The sequence below is a fragment of the Diadema antillarum genome, unplaced genomic scaffold, assembly GCF_040938485.1.
Source record: "Diadema antillarum isolate AM-2024a unplaced genomic scaffold, OU_Dant_1.0 seq00000825_RagTag, whole genome shotgun sequence".
Taxonomy (NCBI): Eukaryota; Metazoa; Echinodermata; class Echinoidea; order Diadematoida; family Diadematidae; genus Diadema; species Diadema antillarum.
This window is the reverse complement of record NW_027271702.1, coordinates 39,909-53,322: the sequence shown is the minus strand read 5'-3', so window position 1 is coordinate 53,322 and position 13,414 is coordinate 39,909. Positions and strand designations below refer to the sequence as shown.

The following is a 13,414-nucleotide window of genomic DNA, read 5'->3' as shown; positions in this document are numbered from 1 at the left end:
CTCTTACTGTTAATTCCATCCCAAATAACAATGAATGTTATCCACAAGTAATGAATGTATTCATGAGTAATGTGCAAAAGCACATCCTCTAAATAATGCTGCAATGTACAAGAAGCCTGAATGTGACAGGCAGCTTACCTTTTAGTTCTCATGCATCAACTCAACATGTTGTGCAGTAGTGTCAAAATGGAGTAGAAAATAGGGTCTGTTAGTGCAGTGTGAACAAGGGAATCTCCCAAATTATCCTCCCCGTCACTTTCCCCGTTCACACTGCTCCATTATCCATGCTGTTCTCATGTTCACTCTTTTGAATCTCTCCTTGTAATGAGAACAGGGCCCTAGTGCACTTATGGTCAACTATATCTTGATTTGATACAATCACATCTTTCAGAGAAACAGCCAATCAGCTTGCCGCATTCTTCATTGGTTACCTGGAACGCTGCGGTGGGGGTGAAGTTACCATCAGCAGCGGTCTTTGCCTGCTGAATAATGAAAGTTGTATGGCGCATGATATGATTTAGCTCGGGCATATTTCCCATGGCATTACTCATCTGAATTATTCAATAGCTCTTGCCCAATTATTCATAACATCATATGGACATGTTGTATGAACACACAAACACAAACAGAAACACACACATACACACATACACCAACACACACACACACACACATGCACATAAGATATGAGGAGAATATGATGATTGCCCGTTGAGACACAGCTGTTCTGTAGGGCCGGCTTAGATCTCCCCGTCTTATCTCACATACATACGTGAATAATTTAGTACGGCCTCCAAGGACAAGGTACCGACAAGCTGGAGTTTTGGTGTCATTCTGTGCACCAGATAAAAATGAACTGGAAAACAGTAAGGAACATGAAACATAGACACATGAGAGGGAAGGGAATAATGCACATTATGCAGAAGAAATGTAATATTCCGTAAAAGTTGACGGCAAAGTGCCCTGCTTTCTCAGAGTTGAATACTGCAGTGTGGTCAACCTATACCTTGTCTAAGGTCATGTGTGTGAGCAACAGAAGTTGTCTGCCTCCCCTTCTCTCTCCCCATCTTCCTTTTTCCAATCCTGTTTCAGGAAACAAAAAAAAAGCAACAACAGACATCTCCATCTCACTTGCATGGCATGAATCAAAAAGAGTCGTCCATTATGCAGCAGCCATATTTTGTATCCCAGGGTACGGTGTGTGGAAAGGATGTCAGCTCTTGTTGTTGTTGCTGTTTTTCCTGCATCAAAGACGAAGAACACTGTGTACATGTGCCCTATGTGTGCAGTTGCAGGCTGTTGGCCAAAGCGAGGCACCGTCTTCCGTGAGCACACAGAGTTCGGCCCATGGGGCATCATGTGGAAGTTTGGTGAGTAGGGGATGGTTTAATGGGACTGCGTGTGATGCAGCTGATACCGTGACCCTCTCTCTGCATAGGCCTCCTTGACTCGCAAAGGCTCCGCCTCGCGATGCAAGCTGTGCATCACCCAGAGACGGACGGGCACCCGCCCTGTGGTATATACTTCAGGATGGACCTGGGGACCAGTGCTGGCTGTACTGTACACACCTGTCTGTTCACCCCAACAGCAACAAGTTCAATCACACACCCTCCAGCTTGCCCTTGTGTTGGATGTTGCCCAAGATGCCATCATGTGTTGGATGCTTCGCTAGCTCAGTTTGTTCCGCATACCATCCATTTCCCTTGTCACATATGGCAAGCACATTTGAAGAAAAACAAATGTCGGAAAAAAAACGACAACTCACATAGCAATCACTTAGAAGTGTTCAGAGGAATGAGTTCCTGTGTATGGGTGGCTTTATCTTTGCATTATCATCCAATTAATGTCTATGCCATGGCTGTGATGTATTTAGCACTCTGAAAGTAGGTGATTTAGTCTTTTGTTTTTGTCCGTTGGGAAATTTGAAGTATATACTGTCCCAGTATATCAATGAAACATACAGCTCTTGAAAGCTTAGGTCATGTACAACAGCCCTCAGAGGGAATTATTCTCTGCAGAAGCAAAGACTGACTCGGAGAAAAACTACCACAGACTAACTGTGCCATCGTACTTTGCTGAAATTCCGTCTCCACAAAATTAATGTGATAAATGCAAGTTTTAGTGCATAGCAAGGACTTGGTGACTTGCATTTTAAAAGCATTGTAACAGTACATGTATACATTGTAAGCATGTAATTGTAAAACCTTGTCTGTCTCTTCATTTTCATTGATTTGCTGTTCAGTGACAGTGAATTGGACAAAATGTTTTATTAGTGTGTGCTTAAAATGTCTTTGTAAAAATGAACGCAAGTTTTGTAACAGGAATGAGAATATTCCATGTGAAGAATATTCATTAATCTATTAGATCAGAGACTGCTGTGTTCAGCAGTATGTCAACAACTCCTGTCATTTTTTACTTTATATTACTTTATATTGGTTACCATTCAGAGCTTTAGTTCACGATAGTATTAAGTTTGCATCTCGAAATGCAAGTGTAGGAGGAGATGCTATGCGCATTTAATAGCGTATTACAGGTTTGCAGGTCTAAACCTGTGCTTACCAGTTATATCTCCTGTATGGTATTTCATGTGCTAATTCTTATACACCTATATACAATAATGTAAAGCTATCAGTTCTAGATTTTGCAAGCTTCTGTGATAATTGTATTGAATGTTGCATTCATTGAGGTACCATTTTGTACCAGCCGTAGAAACAGAAAAATCATTTAAAAGCAAATCAGAGTAGATATTCATGGGATTATTTTGACTTCTTCTCTCCACCTGTGGAGAGGCTAGGTTTAGCTTTATACAGAAACCCATTGTGGACAAAATTTTCTTGGGGATTCAGGGGATTGGATAGTACTGATTGGCACCGTTAGTACTAATATGTGCAGGTTGGTAAACTGCTATTCAGTCACTGTGTCATCGCTATTATAACTCTGAAGTCACTTGAGATTAAGATTGGCTTTTTGGCACTTATCCCACGGATGTGTCAAGAGATGAGAAAGAACAAATATGTCAGTACTTTGATGGAAATTAATACTTAAAGATAACTTCCCCTATAAAGGAGCTGAAAGTCCAGCATTCTGATTTCCTTGGATGCATATACTGCTCAGGAACTAGCTTGGGAGGGCATAGTACCTACATGTACTTCAGTCATGTCGTTATTCCTGGAATGTTCTCAAATTCTGTAGCCGCTTTAATTATATTTGATTGGCGTGGAAATTGATTTATGAATAGAGAAGCTATGTTTGGCTGCTGTGTTGACCAGCAGTTCCTGGATGATAAAAGACGTCCTTCAGAGATAATTGAACCATTAATTTTAAGATCTGTCTCATGAAGGTGGGAACAGTTTTTGATTGGTTAGTCAAGAACCTCGCCAAAATTGAAATTCTTCACAAATAATGTAAGTGCAGTTACCGTACGTTGCTTGTTACCTCCGTCAAGGGAGGAGGTTATGTGTTCATCGGCGTTGGTTTGTTTGTCCGTGTGCAAAATAACTCAAAAAGCTGTGAATGGATTTGGAAAAAAACTTACAAGAAAGGTTGAGAATAACACAAGGAACAGATGATTAAATTTTGGTAGTGATCCGGGAATTTTTATGGATTTTCAATATTTTGGCAGGTAGGGTCAATGAACTTGGGAGTTCAAGCTGAACGTTTTTTGAGGTTTGCATATTATATTGCACATTTTTTTAAAGTTAACGTACCTTGAGAGTAGCATGCGTCGTCTAACTTGAATTTTCTTTGTGGAAGTCATTTCCTTACAGTCACTGAACTCGCAGCATTTTTGCATAGCTCAGCTTCCATGATTATGCATTATACCCAATCCTATTACTTGCATATGTGTAAATAATTTAATCATACTCCCATTGGGTATCATATGTATTCATTTGCCTTTGGTTTCCATGAAAATATTCGCATAAGGGCAAGCATCTCAGAATATTCTCCCAGTGGGAAAACATTACAAATATTTTGCTATCATGTGATCATGTCCATGCAAATTGTTGACTGTAATATATTTGGTTGTGTTATGTCACCTTGTCTGTGACAAGTGTATATTTTCTGGATGATTTGTAATTCCAGAGAATTATAACTTTTCCTCAATTACATTTCTGTTCGAAGAACTTACCTGGGGATTTGGAATTATTGTCATAAAAAAAGTCATGTTTAAGAGTGAATGATTACAGGGAAATGTCAGTTAGCCCTGGTACACACAATATAATCATTTGTTTGTTTCTCTCTTTTTCCCTACCTCCTCTTCTTCCCTTCCTTCTCTTCCTCTCCCCCCCCCCCTTCCCGCTCCTCCCCATCCCTCTCCCTCCTCTTCCTTCTTCTCGTCACCCTCCCTTCCTCCCTCTCTTCCCCCTCCTCTTCTTCCTCTTCCTCCTCCTCCTCCTCCTCCTCCTCTTCCTCTTTCTCGTCCTCCCCCTCCACCTCCTCTCCCTCCTTCTCTTCCTCATTCTTGTCCTCCTTCTTGTCATCCTCCTCCCACTCCTCCTCCCGCTCCCCTTCTCTCCCTCCTCCTCCTCCTCCTCCTCCTCCTCTTCCTCCTCCTCCTCCTCCTCTTCCTCCTCACTCTCCTCCTCCCGCTCCCCCTCTCTCCCTCCTCCTCCTCTTCCTCCTCCTCCTCCTCCTCCTCTTCCTCCTACTTCTCCTCTTCCTCCTCCTCCTCCTCCTCCTCCTCCTCCTCCTCACAGAAAAAGGTCTGGATCACGTTGCGGAGAAGATCCTGTCGTACCTGGATGCCAAGTCCCTGTGTGCAGCGGAGGGCGTGTGCAAAGAATGGAAGCGGGTCATCTCGGACGGCATGCTATGGAAGAAACTCATCGAGCACAAAGTGAGAACAGACAACCTGTGGAGAGGACTGGCCGAGAGGAGAGGATGGTAAGTTGAACAACTTTTTTCTTCCTTCGTGTGTGACATTCATGTCACCCTCAGGTACATTGTAAAATGATATTTTCTGGAATGAGAGATTTCACAACATTTTTGCATTTTATTGTTAATTTTGTGATTGACAAAACTCGCTAACCTCCAGGTTACTCTTCTACCATTTCGAGTTGTCCTCAATCTGAAGGTTGGGGGGGGGGGGGGGGGTGAGAGAGATTGAAATTTTGATTATCAAGCTTTATTCATTTTTAAAAGGTGATATTGGTCAGAATAATGGCTGATACAATGTACCGGTATGTCCACGTTGCCTTGTTTTGCGCTCAAAATTCCACAGAGGAACAGCACATACTTTTGCAACCACCACATGCTAAAGTGTGCACTGCCACGATTGTTTAGTAGTCGAGCCTGTAAATACTCAGCTCAAATTTGGCGTGTCACCATACATACATGTACGTCTAGCTGTGACAGATAACCATAGCCGTATACTATTGAATGAGTACTGTGTGGAGACTGGACACTTTGAGTTGAATTTGGCCAAGGCTTGTCAGTGCAATCCATCACTGCACATAATAATAGTGTGCAGTATAAAAATACTTTTTGAAAGCAAGAGGTTATTAAGCAGAGGGGTGAAGATATGATGATGATATATGGGTACTTCCGGGCAGTGACACTACCACCAGGCTATCCCTGGTTGCTGGCAGTGACATGATGAACTTGGAACAAATACCCAAGCTCTGAAATTCTGACATAGTTACGTTATTAAAGTAGTCCACTTTGGGTAGACAAGGCATATTAAATGAAAACAAGAGATTGTTGTCCCCACCGAACGAGTTCGAGCAGGGGACTATGAAACGGGCTCCGTACGTGTGTGTGTCCGTCCGTCCGTGTGTCCGTCCGTCCGTGTGTGCGTCCGTTTGTGATCAAAATCTTCAATTTGCTACTTCTCTGTCATTTATGAGCCAATTTTGATTCTGTTTGCTTTATATGATAGCACTACATGGGAGCTTTGAAACTTCTACACAGAATTTCAGTCGTGACCTTTGACCTTGACCTTTGACCTATATTGTACATTTTGCTACAAAATGCTACTCCTTCGCCATTTCTAACCCGATTTCGATTCCGTTTGCTTTATGTGATGGCACTAGGTGAGGGCTTCAAAACTTTCTACACAGAATTTTGACCTTTGACTTCTTTGACCTTTGACCTTGATTTTTGACCTGTATTGTACATTTTGCTACAAAATGCTACTCCTTCGCCATTTCTAACCCGATTTCGATTCCGTTTGCTTTATGTGATGGCACTAGGTGAGGGCTTCAAAACTTCTACACAGAATTTTGACCTTTGACTTCTTTGACCTTTGACCTTGATTTTTTGACCTATATTGTACATTTTGCTACAAAATGCTACTCCTTCGCCATTTCTAACCCGATTTTGATTCCGTTTGCTTTATGTGATGGCACTAGGTGAGGGCTTCAACACTTCTACACAGAATTTTGACCTTTGACTTCTTTGACCTTTGACCTTGATTTTTTGACCTGTATTGTACATTTTGCTACAAAATGCTACTCCTTCGCCATTTCTAACCCGATTTCGATTCCGTTTGCTTTATGTGATGGCGCTATATAGGTGAGGGCTTCAACACTTCTACACAGAATTTTGACCTTTGACCTTGATTTTTTACCTATATTGCACATTTTGTTACAAAATGCTACTTCCAGCGGGGACATATATTACGCACCGCATAATTTCTACTTTTCCTTGTTAAACAGAGGGGTGAAGATATGAGGTACAGCTGTATGAGTTTTCTTCAAGTTGTCTGCCCTCTATACAAATGAAATTTGTAAGATCGCAACTGCTGATCTACAAATTTAGACAAACATGTCCAAAAAAAATGAACCAGGAGGAATCGAACTTATCATCTACTGCAGACAAATAAGATAGCAGATACGCTGTAAGAGCAGTGTGTAACTGTCGTAGACGTGCATAAAAAGCCACTATAATACTCTATGTTAACTGTACATCTTGAAACAATGGTGCTACTCAGTGTACGGTGATAGTGCAGGTTATGGCATGCCAAGTCATGCAATGTATGTTCAATTTTCTTAGCTATTGGAGATTCACACACACACACACACACACACAAATCATATAGCACCATATCTACACCTCTGCTGGAAGCAATGATTTTGGTAGTGATCATGTATATGTCCTGATTTCTTCAAACATGCCTACTCAAGCTCATCAGGCCTTAGCACATTTTCCAATAGTTAAAAATCATATTTTGGGGGTTTCTCACACAGAAATAACAGCAAGTTAATTATGCAAAGTATCCATGTACATACAGGTGAAATTCAGCTTCTATTGCAATTAAATTTCCTGCCAATCTGATCAAATGAACTCTGCAATCACTCTCAGTAACTGGGAGCTGTTTGGAGCAGATTCATTAGGAAATACTTTGTTCATGAGAGTCAGTTTGAGGTCACGGTCACTATCACACCTCCATGACATTAAAGGGAAAGAGCATGCATGGAGGATGCAGTTTTGTGATTTAATATGTGATGTGTGTTCTCTCTATGTTGGCAGTGAGTCTCCTTGGTATTATGAATACACTCCTTGTTCAGTTTACGGTAAGGCATGGCTCGACACTAACTTTTTTGTTTGGTGGCCCGATGGGGCCACCAAAATCCTAAATTTCAAATTTTTGGTGTCCCGAAAAAAAAACAATAAAAAACATTAAAAGTCCCTTTTTTTTTTTAATGAGTCAAATATTTAAGTTTTATGATAGTAAGAATTAGAAGTTGGACATATCTACTCATAAATAAACTTCAACAAACTTGCAACACCCACTCTCAGGCACTCATTCAGTCCTTTTCATCCATCCTTTAAACAAATTTAACAGCTAATTTCCGGCGCAAAAAGTTACGAATTTATTGACATACTCTTCAAAAAATTTTGGTGGCCCGAGGCTGGCCACCAAATTTACCCTTTTTTGAAATTTGGTGGCCCGACTTTCATTTCTGGTGGCCCCGGGCCACCGGGCCACCGTTAGTGTCGAGCCCTGGGTAAGGGCACTCCTCAATCTCAGTTTATATTTCTAACAGTATCATTAATGACAGATGATTTTTAGTTGAAAAAAACAAACAGCATATGAAGATTATCAAAAGCATATAAACAAGTTAAATATTTTCTAGCTTTACTTTTTTTTTCAGAGGAGATCAAAAGCATAAAAAGAACCAAATGCTAATATACAAACTTATAACATACGCATGTGTACCGGTAATTGGTAGTCTCTACAGCCTAGGCTACCCAACTTACCTGTTTGAATATGGGGGGAAAACAGGTTTATGTAGATTGTCGTCTCGTGCTCACAGCAGCATGTACATGTATGTGACATGACTGGAAACAGAAGAAAGTACTGAAATCAGTTTTGTCAGTGTTCACGCATGAATGAAAAAAAAAAAGAGCAATCAGGGAGATTCTCTAGTGTGTTACATGCATCTCAATTAATTAAAGGGATGGTATACAGTTTTAGTTGAGATGACAATTCATCTTTTAACGTTTTGCGAGATATTGAGAAACCACTCTATGAAATGTTAACAAGCACACAATTCTAAGGGGAATCGAAATTTTATTTGATGAAAATCGGTTTTGAAATGACTGAGATATCAAAAAACAAACAAACAAACAACAAAAAGCAGGTAGAACAAAGAGATCCTAATAAAAGTCTGTGGCCTGTCACATTTTGTTAGGATCACTTTTTTTTATATCTCATGCAGCCATTTCAAGACCAATTTTCATCAAATAAACTGTGAATTCCTCTAAGAATCACATGTTCTTACACGTTTCATTTAAGAGAGGGTTCTCATTATCTCTCACACACACAGGTGGAAACCTGCTGCCCACTCTAAACCAAAACTGTACGTCCCTTTTAAAATAAGACAAAGATCAGGGGGGCATTTCATGAAGCATTTTGGTCGGATATTTTTCTGACAAACTGCTACAAGCTACTGAAATCCTTGCATCTGATTGGCTGAGAGCAAATTTGTCCGACAACTTTGTCGGACAAAATGCTTCATGAAATGCCCCCCAGGTATCAAGCAAGACATGTATTCTCTTCCTAGAAAGTAACAATATTTGAAGTTTTTAGGGAGCCTCTTGCCGAATCAGGGAGCTCTGCACTCTGCATGTTTTGTCTTTTTTCCATAGATCACTCTATTTTAAGAAACTTCAGCTTCGCGGAACAAGATGTGACCCAGTAGCCCACGAAGTAACAACCCTTTTCTTGAACCTTGCCCAATATAGTCTAGTCTGCGAGCTGACGTTCATCTCTGTGCATTGATCGAATTCTGAAAGGGCAGCCAGTGTTTAGGCGGAAATACTTGTCCATAACAACAGACAGACACATGTGGGGCTGCCAGCTTCTCCTGGTTTTCAGTGGAGACTCCTTGAAAATCATGTTTTATGTTTTTCTACCCACCGACTCAAAAAGATGCATTTAAAAAAAAAACAACAACTATATGTCAAGATGAAATGTCTTTTAATCCCAACTTAGTATGCCATAAATTTTCAACCCACACATCTGTATGTTAGCATTTATACGATCCTATTTCTAAACTTGTGAAATCGGTTCTGTTGAAGTGTCCTCTAAAACCAGAAATGTTCACAGCATGAAATTTCGTGACTTGGAGTCGACAGCCTTTTTTCGTGGCATGAAATGTTAGCACATGGCCACTGGCATTCAGTGCATTCACAGTGGAGACAAGAACCTTCACATCGTATGCATTTTGATTTTGCGAATCTTGGCTATCACAAAAGTTGCAATATTCAAATGCACACAAAAATTTCAGGTTTTACAATATTCAATATTATGACAACAATATGGTGAAAAATAGTTATAATGCAATACTTAACTAGGTGATTTCTTATTTCAGTCTAAGATCAGTCAGCTTTGTAAAAGATTTTATTTTCTCTTAATTAATGTGTATGTATCACAATGCCTTTGGATGCTGTCTTCCTTTTCTGTTTACTACCTATGGTATATAAATGGATTAAAGGCATCATTGCGCTTTAAATGATTCACATACATTGTAGTTCTGCTGTAATGTACAGAGTTACACTGAAAACCGAGTCCATGTACATCGCATGGGCTGAATGCCATTAAGATCATGCACAAACAGGAACATGTAAGGAAGCTTTCTCAAGATAGTAATCTCTGAAAGTGAAGTCGCTGCAGAGTGAAACCCAAGGGGATGATGCAAGTCATCTCTGCAATTATAAACTCAAAACAATCATTTTTGTATTAAAATAAGAGAACGTCTGCACGTGCATTGAAACGCTCGTGCACAAAAATGTAGAAAATTGCTACTTGGTTGTCCTCCGTAGCTGAGAGGAAGATTAGATCAGATACAGATTAGACGTTGGCACGTGACTTATGTGGGGCGAGGAGACAAGTCAGTTTTGTTTCTTAATTCCTTTCTTTTCTTTTCTTTTTCATGTGGAATCTCAAGTTAATGAGATGCAAAAGTACTGTTTGGCTGCTCCTAATCTTGTGGACATTTGGGGGGGGGGTGGTTGAAGGATGCATCTTCCCAAGCAAACTCTTGCTTGTAGGATCGTGTCCTCTCTGGGTGCGTGTGGCTTTGCATGTGACTGAAAGGCCACGTGTTACGGCGTGTGTATGCGGAAATTGACAACTGGAGAACATAATTCCCATCCTGTAATGTTGACCTCAATTACATTGTACAAAAGTGATGATATTGTAGAGTGTCAGTAACGGGGAACGAGGAAGAATAGACTCACCCTCTGTGCTCGGAATTGTTTGAAAAGACCATCCAGATACCTAGTCAAACCTGTGTAAAGTGGCCACCCAAGGGAAACGACAAAAGTGTCCACTGTAGACAAGTTGATGGTATTTGGAATTTCAACATTTTCATTGTATATTGAATAGCAAAATATGGGCCTAGGGCAATTTCACCCCCTGGGCAATTACCCCGGACCCTTCTCCTGACCCTAACCCTAATCCTAATCCTGAACCTAATCCTAACACTAACCCAAACTGTAACCCTGAAACCTAACCGTAACTCTAATCTTTACATCTTTACTCTAAGCTTATCACTAACCAGTATTTAGCCGGGGATGGTGGGGTAATTGCCCTCGGAGGGTAATTGCCCTGATACGGCATAAAGTACCGCTTGTTAATCTTGAAAAAAAAAAGAAAAAAGAAAAAACAGCCAGTAAGTTTGCATGAGCGGCTATGATATGGGGGGGGGGGGGTTGTAATTTATTTCATTTTAAATTTTCTTTTAACCTATTTCTGTTCTTTTGATAAGTTTCGGTAAAATTCACGCAATGAATGTAAAAGCTAACATATTCATGTCTGATTTAACGGTTGAGCTAAATTTTTGTGGCCGCTATACACAGTAGGATATTCACCACTGGATACAAAATGAGTGGCCGCTGGCCATGTTAGGCAGGTGACCGCTATATAAAGGGTCTATAACACAGCACTTCTGTGGGAGGGATTTTAAGTGGCCATTATAAGCAGGTGGCCACTATAGACAGGTGGCCGCTGAGACAGGTTTGACTGTATACTGTACTCTTTAGACTATCAACACTCGATTACTGTCTTCCAGATATATCCACTTTGTTATTTCAGGGTTTGTTGGAGTATCCAATTTAACAATATTGTGTGTCTGAAGTTATTTCACAGGCTACTGCTTTCGCAAGCATGCCGGTGTTAACAATCTTGTAACAACCCTTGCCTTCATTTCCTCACTGCTTGCTGCCTATACGATTAGATGCATTCAGGATACAGAACATCTTTCAAAAACTATCGATTGACAATAATTAGCAAAGATGCAAGAACATTAAAAAGATGAATACATGTTGGGTCAAAAAGTATGAACATTCTTAGTAACTGGTCTTCTATAAACCACATCACGAGGCAATCCTGGGAACTTTTGGTTTGTTCCCTTGGTCGTAAAAATGTATTGGTAACGTCATGAGAAAAAGCGGATGTCTTAGACGTGTTCTTGCCTTTTCTTCAGATGTTATTTTTTTGCTGGTTTGTTTTCATTGCCTTTCTTCAACTTAAATGCCCTGATGAATGACTATTTTAAGATTATCAAGCTTATTAGTCTATTTCGAGAATACATAAATATCATAAAAGTAAACGTATGTGTGTGTCAAATAAACTTTGAAGAATATCTGCTATACAATGTACGTCATCATGCAGCAATGACGTCATTAGCACTGTACAATGTATCCACTTATATGCTTTCTTTGTGTCATGTTACTGGTTTCACTTGTCACATTTTCACTAAAGATCTCTGTTTCAGATGCATCGAGACACTATAAATGTACTGTTGCTCATCATGTGGAATCATAGAAAGTTGTCACGTCTGCACAAGTTTAAAAAAAGGGACGAACATGTACATACATGTATCTTTAGTCTTTCATTTGTACAAAAAAAAAAAAAAAAATGTTGGGTACTATGTTATCTTAGACTGCCATAGGCAGGTATCGATGAGTACTTCAGGCCCATAGATACCATACAATAAACTGCTGACATCCTAATGTTCAGAGTGTACTTTAATACAGACCTTCGCTTTAGCTACAGTTTAGTTACAACCTGTACATGCAGTTGCATGTCTCTGGCTTAATTCTCTATCTTTAACAGTACGGGTAGCAGATATTTTATGAATAACCTAAAACTGAACAGTTTGTATTGCCGACTTCGGAATACTGCCATAATGCATGAATCAAATTTGTGGTGTCATAGGACTCGTTAAGAGGTTGCCCTGTTCGTACAGTATATTATGCATACGAATGTATGAATAAACATCCTAGGAGTGTAGGTCTTTTTTTGAGGAGGGAGTTGTGTAGTAAAATGTTGAACTAAACCATATTGTTATACATCCTTTATGTAATAAAACATTTCTGATCTATGCAGAGAATGCCACATCCAGATGGTGATTTGGTGATCACCGCCAGAAACTTGTAAAGTTTTGTTGTTGTTGTTTTTTGTTTTTGCTGCTTTTTTTTTTTTGGGGGGGGGGGGGAGGAGGGCAAATTTATTGACGCCTTCATGCTTTCACCACGATGACATGGCTGTCAGCTGGTTGTTAGACCACAGCACGGCTAATGACATCTCACTCAACAGGTGCTTTGTGTTCTGTAGCAAACATATTACACTCTGAACACTTGATGTGTGCCTGCAGCCTTGCTCATCTCTCAACCCCAGGGCCCTGTTTTATAAAGCTGTTTCGTAAAGTTACGAACGACTTAAGAACGACTGGTGATCAGTTCTGATGTGCTATACTTATCAAAATTTCCATAATTCAGCACAAGAACTGATCACCAGTCGTTCTTACGTCGTTCGTAACTTTACGAACAGCTTTATGAAACACCCCCAAGGAGGTACTTTGACTTGTCTAAACCTACAGGCAATGAGGAATCACACACTTGCCATGTAAGACGCAGATTGTACATCTGTAATCACATTCTAAAGTGCACTCCTCACAGAGTG

At 40.2% G+C, this 13,414-nt stretch overlaps 1 protein-coding gene across 1 annotated transcript in view; it reads left to right on the top strand.

Moving 5' to 3' along the window:
* The window catches only part of LOC139740016 (beta-TrCP-like), an 81,519-nt gene that overhangs the window by 47,242 nt on the left and 20,863 nt on the right, over positions 1–13,414 (top strand). Inside the window, exon 3 of the mRNA XM_071650610.1 lies at positions 4,698–4,884. Within this exon, the coding sequence (XP_071506711.1) occupies positions 4,698–4,884 (187 nt within the window). The remainder of the gene's footprint in view (positions 1–4,697; positions 4,885–13,414) is intronic.